General features: G+C 36.9%; 1 protein-coding gene across 13 annotated transcripts in view; it reads left to right on the top strand.

Moving 5' to 3' along the window:
• Positions 1–20,362, top strand: part of WDR17 (WD repeat domain 17) — a 101,592-nt gene that overhangs the window by 80,521 nt on the left and 709 nt on the right. For 3 of the 13 annotated variants that reach the window (XM_070599121.1, XM_070599118.1, XM_070599120.1), the window contains 7 exons: positions 3,678–3,789; positions 7,079–7,220; positions 7,517–7,619; positions 8,833–8,934; positions 13,011–13,109; positions 13,433–13,616; positions 15,791–16,477. In XM_070599121.1, the coding sequence (XP_070455222.1) occupies positions 3,678–3,789; positions 7,079–7,220; positions 7,517–7,619; positions 8,833–8,934; positions 13,011–13,109; positions 13,433–13,616; positions 15,791–15,910 (862 nt within the window). In that variant the 3' untranslated portion in view covers positions 15,911–16,477. Of the gene's footprint in view, positions 1–1,794; positions 1,816–3,677; positions 3,790–7,078; positions 7,221–7,516; positions 7,620–8,832; positions 8,935–13,010; positions 13,110–13,432; positions 13,617–15,790; positions 16,478–16,771; positions 17,029–20,362 lie in introns of those variants that run through there. The other 10 variants (XM_070599122.1, XM_070599113.1, XR_011534424.1 and 7 more) reach the window with 8 other exon arrangements.

Here is a 20,362-nt window from a genome sequence, read left to right as displayed (position 1 = left end):
TGCATATCTACACTCATTCTTCTCAGATCTTGTGTCTTAGTTTAAGGTTTGGCTGTTTCCCCAAACTTGGGCAATACTCTAAGAGATAGACCTGAAAAGTCTGTGAGTGAGCTGGCAATCCAGGTTAGAGAATTCTCGCTCACATCTGCAGTCCTGTTCTTTAGGCAGATGGTCCTTCACGATGGAGGCACCTTCAGGAAAGATGTGATGCTGTCACTCACTAGACATTTGTTGAATAAAGATGATTTCAGACTTTTATCTTCTCTTTCCCGCAAATACTTAGAACCTGAAGACGTTTCTAAATAAACTTATCAGGACTTTCACCTCTCCCCAGGTATACCCCATGCACACAAACACTGCTCTTAAAATGGAGCTATATAGACTCCACTGTTGAACACTACAGATAGTAATAATAATAATAACACGTCTTTCCTGCTCACTGTGTGCCAAGCACTGTTTTAAGCACTTTACATGTAGTAACTCTCTAGATGCTCTGCAGAAGATCCTGATTCGCCTCAGGTCTCAGAAAGTGGGAGAGCCAAGATTCAAAGCTACATAAACTGGCTTCAGAGTTTGCACTGAGCTACTGCCCTAGTCAGTTCGGGCTGCTATAAGAAAATACCACAGCCTGGGTGGCTTATAAACAGCAGAAATCTATTTCTCATAGTTCTGGAGGCTGAAGAGCCCACAATCGAGTGCTGACAGATTCGGTGTGTGATGAGAGCTGGCTTCCTAGTCCCTAATTGGCCGTCTTCTCACATGGTGCTCACATGGTGGAAAGGGTTAGGGAGCTCTCTGTGGCCTCTTTTATAAGGGCACTGATCCCATTCATGAGGGCTCTGTCCTCATGACCTAATCACCTCCCAAAGGCCACACTTCCACATACCATTACACTGGGGATTAGTTTCCAACATAGTAATTTGGGGGGGACACAAACACTCATTCTGTCAGCTATCACGCTATACCACCTCCATACGTGGGGCTAACTCAGAAAAAGAGCAACACTGTCCATTCTCTTTTTCTGTCTGGATCTGGGCGCTTCATAATGAATCAGGAATCTCAGAATTATTCTAATTTTTACCCATATCTTACAGTGATATAAGAGCTCCCTTCCCCCCACTAAAATGTAGTGGTACCCCACCATCAGTCTTAGACTTAAATGTATTTCATGCTGACCATCCTCTGAGAGTAGCCAGTTTTCCCTCTGTCAAGAACTGTGGTAGTCAGTAACATAGTTACCCTGACTTGCCCTAGACCCATCCCAAAGCATGAGATCTAACTCAAATTATTTACTCACAGAGGTGACTGACTCCTTGCTAAGAGTCATCTAATCTAAATAAAATGTGATTAGTTTTTTTAAAAAATAAGGGCACAAAGTAGCAGAACAGAAATAGATGTTAAATATAGAAGAGATTTAAAAATCTTTCAACTGACTATATGTCATAGTTGCTTTTAATATAAAACAAATTTCTATTTCCTTATAATTCCTCCCAAGAGTTTTCCTTTATATATCCATAGATATGTGTACCAGAAACCAGTATAAAGTTCACATTCTGGAATATATGCTGCTGATCAGGTTTATTTCCAGGGGAAATCTGTAATCCTTATGGCTGTTAGTAGAGCTCCACAAATTTGAAAAGATAATTAAGACAGCTGCATAATTTCAAGAGAATGCTCATAATTTTATAAACCAAGAATACTTTACATTTTTTCTGTTTATTGGTGGAAGTTTGCTTCTTCTTGGTTCTCATTGCATAGTCATCGTATTCATATTCAAAATTATTTTCTTTTTAGCTTTCCATCTGTTGGATACAGGTATTATTTAGTTTTATAAAACTGTTTAATTTAAAAATTTATGTTTTACTTTTAGAATAACAACTCTATTAAGAAATCATCAGTAGCTGTTTTTGCTTCATTGTTTTATAGAATGCCAATTCATTTATGTAACTTATATAAAACCTAACTCCAAAGTAATGAGAACAGTTCCTATAACCTTGGTACAAAATCACTCATGATTTTCTACTGAAAGCCAGTGTAATAAATGAACTGTGGCTTTCTACAACACAAAATAATGGCTGACTCAGCTAAGCAAATTAAAGCTCCTGTTCTGATAGTGAAATTTAGGAATTTAGATCATTTGGTTGGTCTGTATCATTACATATACGTCCATTTTCCCCAATTGGTGTACTGAATTTTCCATGAATAGTATAGACTAAAGAGTGAATAAAATTAGCTAGCATTGGTGTAAATTTCACTGTATCAGGATATAGTTCTGTGGTAAGAAAGCCAGATTTTTATCTGTAGTTCATAGACGCTTGAATAGTGTTAGCACAGCTATTTTACACACTGTAAAAGTAAATGATGATTTCTATATTCTCATGAACATTATTAAAAACCACTGTTAAATGTTGGTCAGAAAACAAAGTCATTTATACTTTTTAGCAGGAACAGATAAATTACTCAAATTTGGTACTTGTGAAAACACTCAAAAACTTAACCTGCCCAATGATGATAGAAAATTTGACACACACAAATTATCTCTATTCCTGTTCTATATTGCTATGTTCTTTTTTTTTTTTTGAGGAAGATTAGCCCTGAGTTAACGTCCGTGCCCGTCTTCCTCCACTTTATATGTGAGACACCTGCCACAGCATTACTTGATGACCCGTGTGTAGGTCCGTGCCTGGGATCCAAACTGGTGAATCCCGGGCCACGGAAGCAGAGCACCCAAATTTAACTGCTACGCCTATGGGCCAGCCCCCTATACTCACTGTATTCTTGATTTTACGTCTCTTAATGTTAAACATAATTTATTTACATAAATGACCACTGTAGAATTTACTGAAGGCTTCACAATAAAGATGAAAGAGGATTTTACACTGAGTCCACAGCTAGCCCTTCATAAATTCACATTCGAAATATTGCCTATTCTAAAGGCATGCTGCATGTGTATATATCAATTTCTTGAAAGTTGAATAATAACATCTTGAATCATTAAAAATTAGCATTTACTCAGTTATGATGCAGTCAACCAAAAACTCTTCACTCTTCACTGGATTCTTAAAAAGGATTTTATACACAATATTTTGAATATAAATCTGTGTGTATACAACTTTTTAAATGCCTTATTTTAAAATGATTTATTCCATTGATGGAATCTTTGAAAAGTAAATTAGAAAGCTGCATTTCTATCTTTGATTTCCACCTAAAGTTTAAGAAATATGCAGAGTCCCCAAATTCTAAACTGAAAATATCTAAGTACCCTGCCAGCTTTAATGAGTGGGCTGACACAACTGTCCAGTGTTAGCAACATAACCAAGTCGATGAGAATTAGCTTTCACACATGTGCTTTGTAATTTGCTCCAAAGAACATTTCTAATGCTATTTAGTTTGGTTAGAGAATTATTGTATAATAACAAAATTAATTGTAAATGTGTAAAGAGTCAGGGTAGATTTTTAAAAAATATTTAGGAATTTCCTAATTCACTTTTTATTCATGCCCTTTGGTTTCTGTAATCTATATTTAGAGGAGTTTCATAATTAAGCAGGAAATTAGTGCTGTTTTTGTAAATAGAAAAGCAAAAGAGGTAATAAGAGTCTTTTTCCTTTGAAATTGTTCTAAATGTTATTTTTAGATTATTTTCCCCGTTGAAGTTTCCCCTTTGTTATGTGAATAGGAATTTGGCAGCCGATCTCCTCCTGATGACTCCTGATAATGAACTACAGTTAGTGAAACTCTGTGCTTTCTACCCAGGGTGCACTGAAGAGATAAATGATCTTCATGAGAAGGTACGCTGATGATATTAAACAGTCTAGTTCGGAATGCAATACTATGATTTAACTAATTTTAGGTTCCGGCAAACAGAGAGACATGCAGAGAAACAATTATATGGTCCCTTTAGGACCCTTTTATAAATACAATAAAAATGATAACAATAAGAAGTACCATTGAGCTTCTGCTGTATACTTGGAATGGCTCTAAAATTTCACATGTATTTGTATTTTACTCAATTCTCATGAAACCCTGAAAAGCAGGGGATATTGTTCTTATTGACAAAGAAAATGAACTCAAGGAAGGTGAGGAACTGGCCTGAGTTAGTCAATGGTGGAGTGAGTGAGAACAGCAACTTCAGCATCTCTTGCTCCGACTCACAAGCCCTTCCCACTGCACCTCCTTGCATCTTAGGGCCCATGTGTGCTCACTTTTTAAAAATAGACAATTTAGGATCTTTAAAAGAATTAATGAAGGTTTGGAGGTTTTTTGGTAAATCACTTTTTTATGATACTAATGTGCATACAATTATTGCCATCCTTACAGAATGCCATGATGTAAAAGTTGCAAATGGATAGATCTCCATACTGGGGCCAATACTAAAACGTAGAAAGGTGTCATGGGTGGAGGGGAGCACTCTGGACTGGGCATCAGAAGACCTCTGTTTCAGTTCTGATATCCTCTCGAACTCTTTGCTTAGCCCTTTTAGCTGCTAGACTTCAGTTTCTTCATCTCAGAAGCTATTCTTGGTAGAAGAAATACCGGAGGGGTCAGCGTTCATTGTTCCTGTCTGAGGCTCAAGGATAGTTTCTTTTTTTCCCCACGTTCTGGAAGCTGGGAAGTCTAAGATTAGGCACCAGCAGATTCGTTGTCTGTGAAGGCCTGCTCCCTAGATGGCCATCTTTTTGTTGTAAACTCACATTGCATGCATTCTTCTAAAGTGCTTTGAAAAAATACTCCTTTGCAGGATATAGGAATTTATGTACCAAGATTATATATAAAAACAACCAAAATGCCCAAAATAGGGAGATTATTTATATAAGTTATAGTACATTTCTATATTTCAGTGCTGTTAATCCATTAAAAGGATTATGAAGTTCTGTTTTTATTGACATAGGTAGGTGGCTATAAAAATTAAATAAAGTGCAGATTATGAAACTATGCACATGCCATATGACTTTCATTTTGAAAATAGCTGTGAACATATTTATTTTATTTGTAGCATATTTAAGAAGATATATACAGTTCTTTTAAGATAAGATATAAGTAAAACATTTTCTCATTTTTAACTCTCAGAATAACAAAGTTTGTGTCACTTATATGAACTTTGATTTTTCCCCTGTGGGGAGGTCCTTTTCGTTCAATAATGGATGCATACTGAATATCACGTTAATATAGATAGATCAAGAGTGTGTGTGGGGCCAGCCCCATGGCGGAGTGGTTAAGTTCCATGTGCTCTGCTTTGGCGGTCCAGGGTTAGGATCCTGGACACAGACCTAGCACTGCTCATCAAGCCATGCTAAGGTGGCATCCCACATAGGGGAACTAGAAGGACCTACAACTAGAATATGCATCTATGTACTGGGGGGCTTTGGAGAGAAGAAGAAAAAAAACCGAAGATTGGCAACAGATGTTAGCCCAGGGCCAATTTAAAAAAAAAAGTGTGTGTGAATGAGTGCATGTGTGTGTGTGTATGTGTGAGTGTGTGTGGTATCAGGGGAAATACTTGTGAAAGGATAAATGTTCAAAGTTACCAGTGGGTTGTGAGATGATTATTATATACTTTATATTCTGTGAATCATATTTTATGTAAGCTGTGCTTTGGTTTTATAAACATGACAAATAAAAGCTATTTTTATGTTGAAATTAAGATGCCTACGGAAGGAGGCAGGAGTGGTTTTTTTCAGTTGTCCTTTACATTTGCTGTGTCGCGTTTTAATGTACACTAACGCAGGTGTCAATACGGGGGCTTAGAGAGGCTGCATCCTTGTCCGTGTTTACACAGCTGTTGATGATGGGGACGAGAACAGCATTCCCCCCCTCATCTTTTCACCACACACTCTGAAAGGATATGATTAGACTCTCTGGTCAGGCTTTATTAATAACTCTTTAGAAAGACTAGTTAGTATGTGAAAAGTGTTAATAACCCTGGGCAATTTCACAAGTAATACTAAAAATTATATATTCAAATATTATGTTAACTTATGTAACTTTTAGAATTTTAAGAAAGGATAAGAGTCAAAAAGATGATCCTCTTACTCTTCTTATTGCAATTCTATTTGAGAAGGGAATTTCAAAGGGAGCCACTTTTTATTCCCTCTACTCAGAGAACGCGTCCTCATGAAGAAGCTCGCTCTGTGCATCCAGGCACGGCCCCCGGCGCATAGTGCTTGCTCAGGAAATAACTGGCATTTGGTGAAGAGAGAGGAGGAAAGAATGTGACATGTCACATACATGAGAGCTCCTTTCGTTTAGTTTGTTGTAATTTTTTTGAGAGAGAGAGAGAGATTGAGGGATCAAATCTTCAGTTTACCTAGCTTTTAAATGACAGGAAATATGAAACTATTGAATAAATGCATTAATAAATAAATAAATTGAACAAACCATCTTAGCGATTTAAAGGGATGTGAAAGACAAGTGAGAGGGGAGAGGGTGACAAATCTCAAAGGAGAGGCAATAGATGACCTGCCTATGGACGAAGCCCGTCATCTGGGGTCACAGCGCAAAATACGTGGTGCAGTGGAAGCTCGTCTCAGAGTGGTTGCCCAAGTCTGGTGAGAGAAAGCGTTGAACTATTTCTAAGTGTTGCTTAGAAACAAACCAACAAACTTTAACACCTACACTTCAAAAAGCATGAACATCCCAGAAGTTATCGTTTGATATAAACGATAACTTGATTCCTGCCTGCATCATGGAAGCAGAAGAATTTACCTGACGGAGGAGTAGATGCTCAAGTTTAACAGAAAAACAATTATTTAAAAAAATGGGGAGTATTGCTTTTCACTTTACAGTAAGGAGATTTCATGGGCTCAAAATCTCCACTTTGTGACATTTCAGAATGTCAAAGCTAAAAACTTTTAGAGCTTGTGTGTTTTTTTGCCTTTCTGCTTGAAATAAAGTTGCTTTGTCTCAAAGGCCAAGTGAAATTAAATTAACATGTGGAGGATGGAGTGCATCTTTTAAGATTTCTACATTTAACGTAGTTTTTGACTCTGGTCAGTATGTTTGTTCTAAAATACTAATCTCAGCATTTTTTGCTAGATGACGTTTGTGGGTACTAATTCCAACAAACTAATTCTTTTCTAGTGCAAGCTACCCACAGTAGAGGAATGTATGCAGTTAGCTGAGACAGCCCATGCAGATGGCAATGTATTTGAAACTATAAAGTATTACTTGTTAAGTCAAGAACCTGAAAAAGCCCTTCCTGTTGGTATTGACTTCATCAAAGGTAAGTTTCTAGTTGGTGGTGTAATTTAAAATCTACTCATTTATTTGATCTTTTTATTCATATTGATAAACAGCCTTAAAATCAAGCACTAGCCATTCCAAATTCAAAAACTAAAGAGATTACTGATTGTGCGGTATGGGGACCTGAAAGAGATAAATAGGCAAATACTTGTGATCTAGCAAATAAAGAGGTAGATAGAATTGACCAAAAGGGAATTAATACATAAGTTAAAAATTGGATGGACACGTTTTATTACTGTTACTTAGAGAATCTTTTCTTTGGTTTTATTTTGTCAGAATACATCAAGAGTTCAGATTGGACTTTGGACACCATTTACCCTGTTCTTGACTTGTTGAGTTATATTCGTACAGAAAAATTAGTCTTGCATACATGTACTGAGTGAGTATATTTTTCCCAAAATGTGTAACTGAACCTATGTAGTGTTTCAAAATGGATGTATTGTTCCTGGTGTTTAGGTCAAGAAATAAGATCAGGGGCCGGCCCCGTGGCCGAGTGATTAAGTTCGCATGCTCTGCTGAGGCGGCCCAGGGTTTTCCTGGTTCGGATCCTGGGCGCGGACATGGCACCGCTCATCAGACCATGTTGATGTGGCGTCCCACGTGTCACAACTAGGAGGACCCACAATTAGAATATACAGCTATGTACTGGGGGGATTTGGGGAGAAAAAGCAGAAAGAAAAAAAAAAGAAAAAAGAAGATTGGCAACAGTTGTTAGCTCAGGTGCCAATCTTTAAAAAAGAAAAAAGTCTTAAAAAAAAAAAAGAAAGAAGATTATCTTGGACTGGTAGATGCACTTGTAGAAAGATTACATTTTTATTTTTAGATTCTTAAGAAAAAATACAGAGGTCAATTTGAAACAGAAATAAATTAGTGGTCCCACTTATTAATGCCTAGTGTGTGTAGGTTTATATATGTGTATGTATGTGGTTCAAATAGGGTTAATTCAAAGCTTTGGGGTGGATTTACACCTCAAGTCTTTAGGAAACTATTAAATATCCACTGTGTGCAAAGTGTACTAGTTTGGAGGAATGAAGAGAAAGTACTAGAAGGTAAAAAGTAGGCACAATGCCTAAACTCAAGTATCATATAAGGACATTGTTATCCATATAACTAAAGTCCCCAGAGATGATGCATAATTGGTAATAGAGGCTTTGGGCTATTTCTCTTTTATGCCCACGTGGAAAAGATAACACAGCAGCCTGAGAAGCTTTGGCATCTTTCCTGGCAGGAAATGGAGTGGGTCTTCTTTGCCCTTTCCTAGAGTCTACACCATATGCCAGGAATTCCTAAATCTGTGATCTAGAGAAATTAAATGAAGAAACAGTCAAGGAGTAGAGAAAAACAAGAAGGCAAGAGTCAAATATTATGTAAAGTCTTTTATTTTAAATTACAATTTATGTTATAGCATAAATGTCTGAATAGAAGTTAACTGATTAATAAAACATCTAGAAGTTTAGAAAATTTTCTAAGCGTATTTTGCTATAAATGTCACTCAACAAAATACAGAAATAGGAGTATAATAAGTATATATGAGAGTAATGTTCTATACCTCAAATTATGGAATTTAAATTAATATGCTTATTATCTTTTAGAGCTCGAAATGAATTGCTCATATTATGTGGTTATATTGGTGCATTATTGGCTATCCGAAGACAATACCAAAGCATTGTTCCAGCACTTTATGAGTACACAAGGTAAAAATAATTTCTCTTCTGTTATGAAATAGGAGAAATTCCTTTCACTAAGATGATTAGTTTCTAAGGGTATCATAGAAACAGCAAATATAGATTGTATGCATCTATTTATTCACTCAGCATGTACTTTATAACAAAACAGCAATAAAGTAGAAGTGAATTAGGCTGTAAATAACAGAAATCCTAATTCTAGCCTGAACACGTAGGGTTTATTGGTCTTATGTCAAGACACTTGAGGTAGGCATTCCAAGGCTGTTACAGCTGCTCATGGATTCCATGAAAGACCTGGATTCTTGACTCTGACATTCTTGACTTCCTTCCTCTTGCTTGGGTTACCCATAGTTACCAGGTAGCTGCAACCCCTCTGTTTATTGTGTCTGCATCCTAAGCGGGAGAGAGAGGTAAGAGTGACAGGATGAAGACCACAGAGGGCAAGACCATCTGATTCCAGAAGGAAAGTCCTCCGTAGGGTTGTATGTCTGCGTCACACTGGCCAGAAGTATGTAGCCCTACCTTTAAAAGAACATGAGAAATTGGGGCTGGCCCCGTGGCCGAGTGGTTGGGTTCGCGCGCTCTGCTGCAGGCGGCCCAGTGTTTCGTTGGTTCGGGTCCTGGGCGCGGACATGGCACTGCTCATCGAACCACGCTGAGGCGGCGTCCCACATGCCACAACTGGAAAGGACCCACAACGAAGAATATACAACTATGTACCGGGGGGCTTTGGGGAGAAAAAGGAAAAAATAAATAAAAAAAAATCTTTAAAAAAGAACATGAGAAACTATGTATCTTAGCTTTCCAATCTACACAGTAGAAAAAAGCACGGTAAAAGTGTTTGTGAGCGGCAGATAGCTCACTATTTTATATTCAGGCAGAACCTGCCAAGTTCATATGTTTTCTGACAGCTTGCTGAATTTTAGCCATTGTACCTAAAACTTTTGTACTCAACAGTAAAATCCACAGTGCCTCCCCTGAAAAAACATTTCCAGGTCTACTAGTTTGCTCAATGGCAGAGCAGGTAACTCCTACAAATGCTGAGGGTCTTGGGGTGGCATTTTTCTGAGTACCCTACTTGTGGGGCAGAGGGTTCTGAGAGGAACAAACCTTCCTCGTTTCTAAGTTCACCCTCCTGCCGAGTGAATGTCTGGTGTAGGTGTTGGTGTAGGTGTGCACCCAGAGCAGGCCGAGGAGTAGTAGGAATTAGCACCCTCAGGGCAGGGTGCGCAAGGAAAATCTGTTTCTGTGCAGGCAGCACACCCAAAATTCAAAAGCAACTTTTATCAATACTAAAATATAGGAACAATAGGGTGTATCACATGGAATGAAAATATTACTTAACGGAATATGGTTAGCTGTATATGACTTTGGTAATGATGAAAGCAAAGAGACAGAAAATGGTCATTTGGAATAATATCAAGAATAAAAAGAAGACAGGGGCTGGCCCAGTGGCGCAGCAGTTAAGTGCACACATGCCACTTCGGCGGCCCGGGGTTCCCTGGTTCCGATCCTGGGTGCAGACATGGCACCGATTATCAAGTCATCCTATGGCAGGCATCCCACATATAAAGTAGAGGAAGATGGCCATGGATGTTAGCTCAGGGCCAGTCTTCCTCAACAAAAAGAGGAGAATTGGAGGCAGATGTTAGCTCAGGGCTAATCTTAAAAAAAAAAAAAAAAAAAGAATAGAAAGAAGGCTTTTTATTTGTAAGGCAGGACAGACTTGAGAGAATGTGTCCAAGTTAAGGGAAACATGTTAGTTTAGAAAGAAATACTTAAGACCACCCTGATTTTGAAGAAGTCCTCTTATTTGTCTGGCAATAGTATTTTTTTGTTACCTTGTCTTGATGCGGGCTCGGCAAGCCAAGTCATTGAAAAAAAGATTTCTTGGACTCTCAGGGTCTGGTAATAATGCTCCTTTATTCAGAGAATAGCATGGGGACAGGACCCATGGGCAGTAAAGAGCTGCAGTGTGTTGAGGGTTAGGGCTAAATTTATAAGGCATGGGTACGTGACTTATTGTTACTAGACAAAGGAAAGATGATGTAAAAAGTCATTAAATGGTATCAGTACCGGTGGGGTCTGGTTATCAGGTGGTCGTATAACTTTAGACATGAATTGGGTCATATAGATTGGCACATAGGCCAGGATGCCCTGGTCTTCTCTACCTGGGGCAGCCTTGATCCACATCAGTCTTGCTGCTTATATTGATTCCTCAACCCACTCACACCCGATTCTCAAGCTTGCTCTCTCTGGTTCTCTGCTCTGCTCCTTCCCTTTCTCCCTGCTCCTCCAGCTCACTGTCCTCCCACGTCTCCACACCTCTTCTCTCCTCTCTCCTTCCTACACTCTTTCCTTTGGAAACCTCACCATTCTTCTAGCTTCACGTGTCACCTGTCACTTCTATGGAGATAACTCATTCTTTTATATTCAGGCTGAGCCTACTCCCCGCTCCTCTGTGTATATCCAGCAGCTCGCTGAACCCCATCCTTCAACTCAGCCTGCTCAATATTAAAATATTCTTCCTTCTCAGATCTACTCCTTCTCTTGTGTTCGCCCTTTCTTTTGATGGTGTCATTACATTTCTGTCACCCATAATTAAAGATCAGGGTCATGATTAGGTGTTTCCCTCCCTGTCAACATTCGATTATTTAGTCAATGCCCACCTCCATCCTTTTCTCATTTTCTGTAACGCCATAGCTGTGGCTTTATTAGCTCTCAGCGACGGTAGCCCTCATGTTCTCACCTTCTCCATCTTTTTCCTCCTGTCCCCCATCCCAGGTACGGCTGTTGCATTAGCCCTCCTGAAGCGCTACCCTTCCTCAGTGCTTTCCAGGTCTCCCCACTGACTACAGATAATGTTCTAAATCCTTAGTCTTACATTAAAGCTCCACAAAAATTGGGTTCCCAACTTGTCACCCACTGTATCCTTTTATATGTTCTCTGCTCCCACTAAACCAAGTTACCTGTAATTCCCTGGACAAATGTAAGCTTTTCCGTGATATTTTTCACAGCATTCTCTCCACCTGTTTACCTTGGTTTTTCTCTTGCTCTTTAACACTGCTTTACCTAGCATAGATCATCAAAATCTGCTGCGCTGATAAGGTATTGTCAAGTACAAAATTGTAGGCAGGAAGCCAGATTATTTAAGGAATTCATTCTGGAGCTAGCCACATTGTCAATGAGAGTTTTTATGTTCAATAATTTGGGGTCAAAAAAATAAGCTCCTAACTGATTTGAGATATTACTGAAATGTTAGATGTGTGTGGGGAAGGGTTATTTATATCTTTTTTTCTCAACAATTTTTATCGTGTCCTGGCAGAATGATGACAACTAGCAAGGGTAACCATAAAATGCAAATTACAGAAATGCTTACTTTTACTTCATCCTTAAGGTCTTACAGTCGTTTTTCTTTTTACTCCCTAAACAGCTTTTACTTTTAAATTTCAATTAACTGGTTCCTTGAAAAACATACTGAGTTTGTAACTTGTTATAGAAACTAGGACCAGTAACCCCTTATCTAAAGCTTCATGATTAGTAATAGTTATGTCTGTTTTCCAGTTTTCTAAACACAGACGTGATGGATCACTGCTGTCACTGTTTCACTGCTTTTTTTCGCACATCTCTGTCTCTGAAGAATTGAAATCAGCATCTCCATTCCTTTCTGTTGGTTGACGTTCTTCTCTTACTGCTCTCCCACTTGCTTTCTACGCCTACCATCCACTTTTAACACAGAGCCGCACTGTACCATACAATAGCCAGATGTGGCTATTACTCAGCATTGCTTGGCTTGTCTAACCTTTCTCCATACATTATGCAGTTCATTTATTCATCCGCTCGCTCACGCAGACCGTCACCCAACCAACATTTATTGAACATCTTTGACTTGCCAGGGACTTAAAAGCTAAATATACAAGTGAGCGTGTGCACACACGCAAACACACAGGTACATATATTCATGCATGCATAGATATTGTTGAACACTAGTTGTTAAACCTAAAAGTGCACTTATTTAAAGTTCATTTGCTGTTTTGATACCTTAGTCTTGGATGTCAGATGTTAATTTCTTTTTCACGTTTCAGTCAGCTATTAAAACGTCGGGAGGTGTCAGTGCCTTTAAAAATTGAACGCCTTTCTGAGGAACTGGATGCATGGAGAGCTTGCACACAGTCCGTCAGCCGGTGAGTGAATCCAATGTAAAGATTGGAATACAGAGGTATTACTTAATATTATAGACAAACGTGTTGAAAATGTGGATTGTCTCCTGATTCGTCTTGGCAGAGTAATGAACCTTGGCTTGCCCAGCATCTGTGCGTAATAGATTACAATGCCATCCTTTCCTGCGTTTTTTGAGCTACTTGTTTTACTGTAAATTAAGCCTCAAGTTAATTTGCTGTCATCTATAAAGGGGAACTAAGTAATCACCAAGGACTGTTTCTAATCTAAACCTTAATAACTCAATGATTCTACAAAAATGAAAATGTAATATCTGTTGAAAATGTAGATCATCAGAAGAATCTCCATATACACCCCCTTCTGACTCACAGAGAATGGTTTATGCAGCTTTACTAAAGAGACTAAAAGAAGAACCAATCAAAGGAATTATTGGACCAGATTACGTGACTGGATCGAATCTTCCCAGTCATTCCGATGTTCACATCTCTTGTCTTACGGGATTAAAAATCCAGGTACAGCCTAATGTCAGGCATAAATTCTGCATTTCCATCATTTTTCTTTGTTTTATTGTTTTTTGAAATGTGATCTTAAAATAAGCATAATCTGAATAAAAGTGGCTTGAGGCCTAGTGAAAAAATATTGCCCTTACTGCTTCCACAGTTAGTCTAAATGGTCTCTCTCTCCTTAAAATAAATTCTCAGGGATGGTCATTGTACTACTATCATAAAAGCAATTCATGCAATAGGGATCCGTAGTAATAAATGATATGTATACTTAGTAACAAACGTTTTAAAATACATGCAGATCACATCCTTAGGGAAATTAAATAAGGGAGACAAAGCAGCAATCAACACAGTTAAAAATTATTATATCTCCATAGATTAATTTTAATTTTTTAGTCTCCATTTTTATTTTATAAACACAAAGAAAGCAATTAAAAACTGATGGATGTATAATATATTATTGATATATTATGCATACTCTTACATTGATTTACAGAACTTTTCAGCAATTAAAAATTATTGGGATCAATCCTGAGGGATGGCAAATTCCCAAGGAATGGTCCCTAATGTACAATCAAAGTAATGATGACGAATGATGCAGGAGCCTCCCAGTGTGACCCAGGGGTGCTATTATCTCCAGAAAATAAAGAAGCCTTCATCATCTCAGAGCCAGGACCAGTTGTAGGTGTCCCAAGAAGTAAACAAAGCTGAATCCCCATGAAACGCTAATTGAGACTGCAGACTGGATTGAAAGAACTCCAGCTCCCAGTAATAGTCACCCAGTACTAAGTTGATTCTTATATTTCCAGTGTAACATGGCTAGTTACATTTCTAATACTGACATGCCAGGCCAATGGAGAAAGGTATTTTTTGGGATAACCACTCAAAGTAAATTAAATAGCTTGCTACTAGCATAAACCCTAACTATAGCTTGACTTGACACGGCAAACTAATTAAGTCTTCAGATCGCACCAGTATATTCCAAACATCAGAGAGGACGCATAGTTGTATACATGCTTATTATCCACTTGTGTTCAGAGATAAAGAATCCAAGCAGTGAATTCAATAACTTACAATTCAGAGCAAAAAACATTATACAAGTTTTAGAATGTATCTCGAGTGCCCTCACTGCCCTCTGTGCTATCGCTAGTACTTGATACCTTCATGTTCCTTTCTCCTCTTCGGGTCCTTTTTCTCCATCGAGATAGCCAAGTGACTCAACAGATATGCTATCTAACCTCTCTGCACCAAAGCCTCTGTTAGGAAAAGATCTACTAATTTCCTCAGATACACTAAGGTGCAAATGACTAATTTCAATGGAGTACTACCCTCCGTATTTCTATTTCAACAGGAAATTACTGTGTTCTGATCAAAGCTGTGACATTTTCCAGTACCTATGAATAGGAAGCTGTCTGCTTCATGCGATGAATTTTTCAATATCTAGAAATAATTTCCTAGCAACAAGCTGTGTCATTTGAAATCCTGATCAAAAACCTGATAACTTTAGGACATAATTTAGAAGATAAGTTTTTATTCCATCTTGTGTTTTTTAAATTAAGCTTTTCCTTCTAAGAGCTGGGAAATGCACCTTGAAAGGTTTTCTTTTGCATTTAGTTCTTCAGAACTACCCTTGATATACAAAATGACTGATGTAACTAAATTATAAATAGGCTAGTAAATCATGTGACTGACATGATTTTAAATTATATATACACATATGCAACAGTATATTTTTCATCTTCTGGAGAGCAGGTTCAGAGTTTCCACCTTAAATAATTTCCCCAGCTGTACTGACATAGGCTGTACAATTAAAATAATGAAGTATTTTTAAGTCTGTTACCAGGCATATATGCCTTTATAAAATGTTAACTTTGTAGTAATTAATAGATTAGCAATACCTATTGTCATTGGTAGCAGTACTGTATTTAAAGAATTCAAATTATAAAACTAAATTCTATTTTGAAAGACATCAGAGTATAACATTAAGATTTTTTAAAATGTTTCTATGTTTGGTGGCAGTTCAAAGAAATCTAATTTTTCTCATATTTTTAAATTTCCCATTCAGCATTGCCTGAATATCACCAGTGGTTTTTTTATTAGAATGATTCTCTTTCTGGAAGTTTAAAAACATGTTGTGGATTTGTAATCTCGTCTTCTCTTTCCTCAACTCTCCCTGTGTGCAGGGCCCTGTATTTTTCCTTGAAGATGGGAAGTCGGCCATCTCGTTGAATGATGCTTTGATGTGGGCAAAGGTGAATCCATTCTCACCTTTAGGAACTGGAATACGACTCAACCCATTCTGACAGAACGTTCTTCTCCGTGCTTCATCGTTTTTTAAAGACCTTTCATGATTAGCGTTACTTTAACCTTTGCTGTCCAAGAGCCAAAGGTTGGGAGGAGGATGAGGGAAGGTGGAGAATAAGTTGAGTTTAGTCATTAACTTCCAAAAATAAAATATTTATATAAATTTCAAAGAAAAATAGGTGTCTCCTTTATAGAACGTAATAGCCACATTTGGGAGGAAGGTCGTGTTTAAATTATAAAAGACTGACTAATCTAAATGAGCATATAAAAGTTTCACAAAGTGTAAAAAGTACCAAAATATTACACTGTTGAAATATTGAACCCTATAAAATAGTGCAACATCTGGCTAGTGCTTGACGTCCAGGAAGTCCTTGATGAATCTTTGAACGAAGGGATATCTTGAAATATCAGAAGGTTCAGGTGTGTGCGACTGATCTTCAACTTAACAAACACCGATACTGTCCTCTGTAAAACCTATAGTGAACCACTAGTTTTAGCTTATATTTAATAAAAGTTTTCAGTTACAATTTTAATATATATTAATAAATGGATACACAGTCACAGTACTTTTGAGTTTAATTTTTTTAAAAGAAAACATTACAAAGGTTTTTTATCTGAAATTCAAATTTTCAATTATAAAGGAATAGGCTATATAAGCATGAAAAAAGTTTGGGGGTGAAAAACACAAAATGCAGTCAAATATGTATGAGAATTTGCGTTTGATGATAATTGACTATTTTAAAGGATGTATGTGTAGTTATTAGTTTTGGGGGGGTTTTTTGTGTTTTTGGCTTTTTTTTTTTTGAGGAAGATTAGCCCTGAGCTAACTGCCACCAATACTCCTCTTTTTGCTGAGAAAGCCTGGCCCTGAGCTAACATCTGTGCCCATCTTCCTCTACCTTATACATGGGACGCCTACGACAGCATGGCATGCCAAGCAGTGCCATGTCTGCACCTGGGATCGGAACCGGCGAACCCTGGGCCGCTGAGAAGTGGAACATGTGCATTTAACCACTGTGCCACCAGGTCGGCCCCTAGTTATTAGTTTTGATTAGTGCATTTAGTATTTACACAATCTCTAGTCAATTTGTATCAACTCTAAAACATAATTTATTTGATGAAAATTATTTTCAAATAAATTTCTGTAAGTAAATAGGATATTAGTTGAGATTTTGAGTATCTTATGTAAATTCAAGTTTTAAAAATATTTATTAAAAGAGTAAAGCTTTTTTTTAATAAAAAGAAAAGACTGAGGCATGACTACAAGTATTTCAATTCTATTAGACTTCTGACTGAAATTTAAGAAATGAATGTATACTAGGAAGAAAGGTATTTTGATGCTCAAGTTGTTTTACAGGATTTATAATATAGATGTTTTTGTCTAAACAGTGAGCTCATATAACTTGAATAATTGTTTTTATTATCTTCTATTTGTTCTATTTAAAATATTTTTAAAATTTTCTTAAACAAGCTTCTTAAAACAGAAAACTGTATATATTATGTACCTATCTATCACATTGACCACTTCTGACTCCTCAACGAGACATCATAGGCTTGAATTCCATTTTATATAAAAAAAATAATATTATAGAAGAGAATGTATGCAACTCAGAGATGCAATGGGTAATGAAAGCATATCTGAGAAGTATTTTTTTAACCCTTAGTGGTAAATGTAACAAATGTTTTTTAGGTGAGGAGGATTATTAATTGGCATATATGTACTAAAATCTCCTCATTTAAAAATGGTTAAGTCCTACTATCATTCTCTTTATTTGGTTTTAAAATAGATTAAAAAGGCTGTCTTTTGCACTTTAAATGCTTGAAAAGATATCATTGAGTTTGTTATACATATATAAACACTTGTAACCTTTTTCTGTATTTTTAATGAATGCAGGAAAATAATATTCTTATTATAAAATAGTTTTAAAAATCATACATCTCTTTAGCACATGAAGACAATAGAGGAGTAGCCCAATTTCTATTTAAAATCTAAATTGGATTGATTCAAGTGCAATTCTATTATTCTTTGATGTCTACAATGTTCTATACCTTAATACTAATTATAACTATTCATTATTCCTAGAATTATAAATGTCATTTGACTATTTTAATATGTATATATTATGCCTTAATATGAAAAACAAAACAATTTTTAAATTTATAAAATTATTTTTCACTGTTAGATTTCATATGCATGAAAACCTAAACACATAATATGAACTTATTTTAATATTTGAAGATTTCCATATTACTGATATTGGGGACAAATTATCAAAATAATAAATTTAAATATGCCTTTATGAAAGCAATCTCATTAGACAATAATTTTAAGCGCATTGGAAAAATATTTTCTGTATAAAAATTACCAGGTGGCTAACAAAATTGCAACATCGAAATGAGTTACATCTTGTGAAAATATATGATTTTTATGTCAATCAAAATTAATGAAATATATATTTTTTTCCATGAAATCAGACAGACATGGATTTATAACATGGTTGCATTAGAGCAATGACTGTGTTTTGTTGTCCTTATAACAGGAAAATTGACAGTCTTTTGGTCTTAAGTCAAAAGGCATTCTGAATATAGTAAAAGCCTCACAAATTATTTGTAAAGTGTAGCGTTTCATATTTAGTGTACCAATAATACAGAAGATACCTTTATAGTCAACTCTTAATAAGTGCTTATTATACCCTATCTTTGAAACATTTGTACCTAACTAATTGAAAAAAGTACTTTCACACTGAATTTAAATACTATGTAACTCTGTCATATAATATGGCATGTAGTTATCTAGATTTTTATGTATTTATGTATGTATTTCAGGTTCCCTAAATTTTAACAAATACTGCAGTTAAAGCCAAATATGAAATAGTTAACTCCTAGAATGAGCATTATTCTTGTCCCTAAACTGCCATTGAGAGAAGGCTATTTCTCCAGAAACGCTGGGTCAGAGTTGTGAGAGGTGTGAAGAGCTGAGCAGTCCATCTGAGTCATTAGCCTGCTCGGAAACCGAGAAAAATCATTTCACTGGACTGTTCAGGAGGATGATTCCCCGGTTGTTAGAAACACTGACTACAAAAAAAAGAAAAAAAATACAAGAAAAATCCCCCAAAATCAGTATAAAAAGGAAAAAGGGCTTACTCAATACAAATAACATCACAGAGGCTTCCATTTCCGTGATAAGCATTCTGCTAGTTGGCTGAAAATGTTCTGTTCCTATAGGGGCTGTTGTAGCCCCTGGAAAAGCTCACTGCTTCCTTCTGTCAAAGATCCTTTGTGAAGTCAGGGGCCTTCCTAAGATTTGCCTGTGGTGTTGGCTTCCGCTGACACAACTCACCTCCACAAGCTCTTGGAGTTACCTACTGGACCATCCCTGCTCCCTTCATTGGCTTATTCACTGTGGAATGGAGCCGGCAGACTGGTTTCTATTCACAAGTCTGCACAGGTCCCACAGGAGTCTTGAGAACTTACCATGGTCAGGCCAGGAGTGATTAGCTTTTTCAGAAGATTGATCAGAGTCAGGAGAATAAATTTATTTGACTGTTTACCGAATCTAATCCTTTTCTCTGGATCTTTTCCACAGCTGAGCTTCAGCAGACTTGTTTCTACAACCCTTTCTTAAGGAACTATATTTTATGGGTTAAAAATGATTCTCATAGGGGCTGGCCCCGTGGCCGAGTGGTTAAGTTCACGTGCTCCGCTGCAGGCGGCCCAGTGTTTCGTTAGTTCCAATCCTGGGCGCAGACATGGCACTGCTCATCAAACCACTCTGAGGCAGCATCCCACATGCCACAACTAGAAGGACCCACAACGAAGAATATACAACTATGTACCGGGGGGCTTTGGGGAGAAAAGGAAAAAAATAAAATCTTAAAAAAAAAATGATTCTCATAATTTTCTACTTTAGATTTATCATTAGAATGCAAGGCAACAGGTAAATCACCTATGGCTGGTTAAGACATGCATTTGAACTGTATCCTTTACCTTGGGTAAAACTAGATTCTAAACACTTCCCCAAGAAGTCATCTATCTCAAGGCTCTCGTTAATTTCTTTTCCTAAATACTATCTATCCAAAAATGTAAAATTAAACAAGGAAGTCTCTGGAGGTAGAAATCTAATAAAATTGTTGAAGCCTTCAGAAATGCAGAAAAACGTGACAGAGTTTAGCTGGAAATTGACATGCATATCATGGGATGCAGCATGAGTAATATTCATGTGGGAAGTCAAATGAGACTGTTAATGAGATGCATAAAAACATGAATAGTTCCAGTTGAAGAAAACTTTCCAAATATGAATTCAAAAATTACCAAGAACGTGTAAAAGATAATCAATCTTTCAGGATAGCAACCTGCTTCTGTTTCCCTCCAATAAAAAATATGGGGCATGGCAGCAACCAGTAGGAATTTTTAATTTGAGCTAAATGGATCACTAAACACCAGAACCAAAT

This window comes from Equus przewalskii, chromosome 28, assembly GCF_037783145.1.
Source record: "Equus przewalskii isolate Varuska chromosome 28, EquPr2, whole genome shotgun sequence".
Classification (NCBI taxonomy): domain Eukaryota; kingdom Metazoa; phylum Chordata; class Mammalia; order Perissodactyla; family Equidae; genus Equus; species Equus przewalskii.
This window is presented reverse-complemented; position numbering and strand designations above follow the sequence as displayed.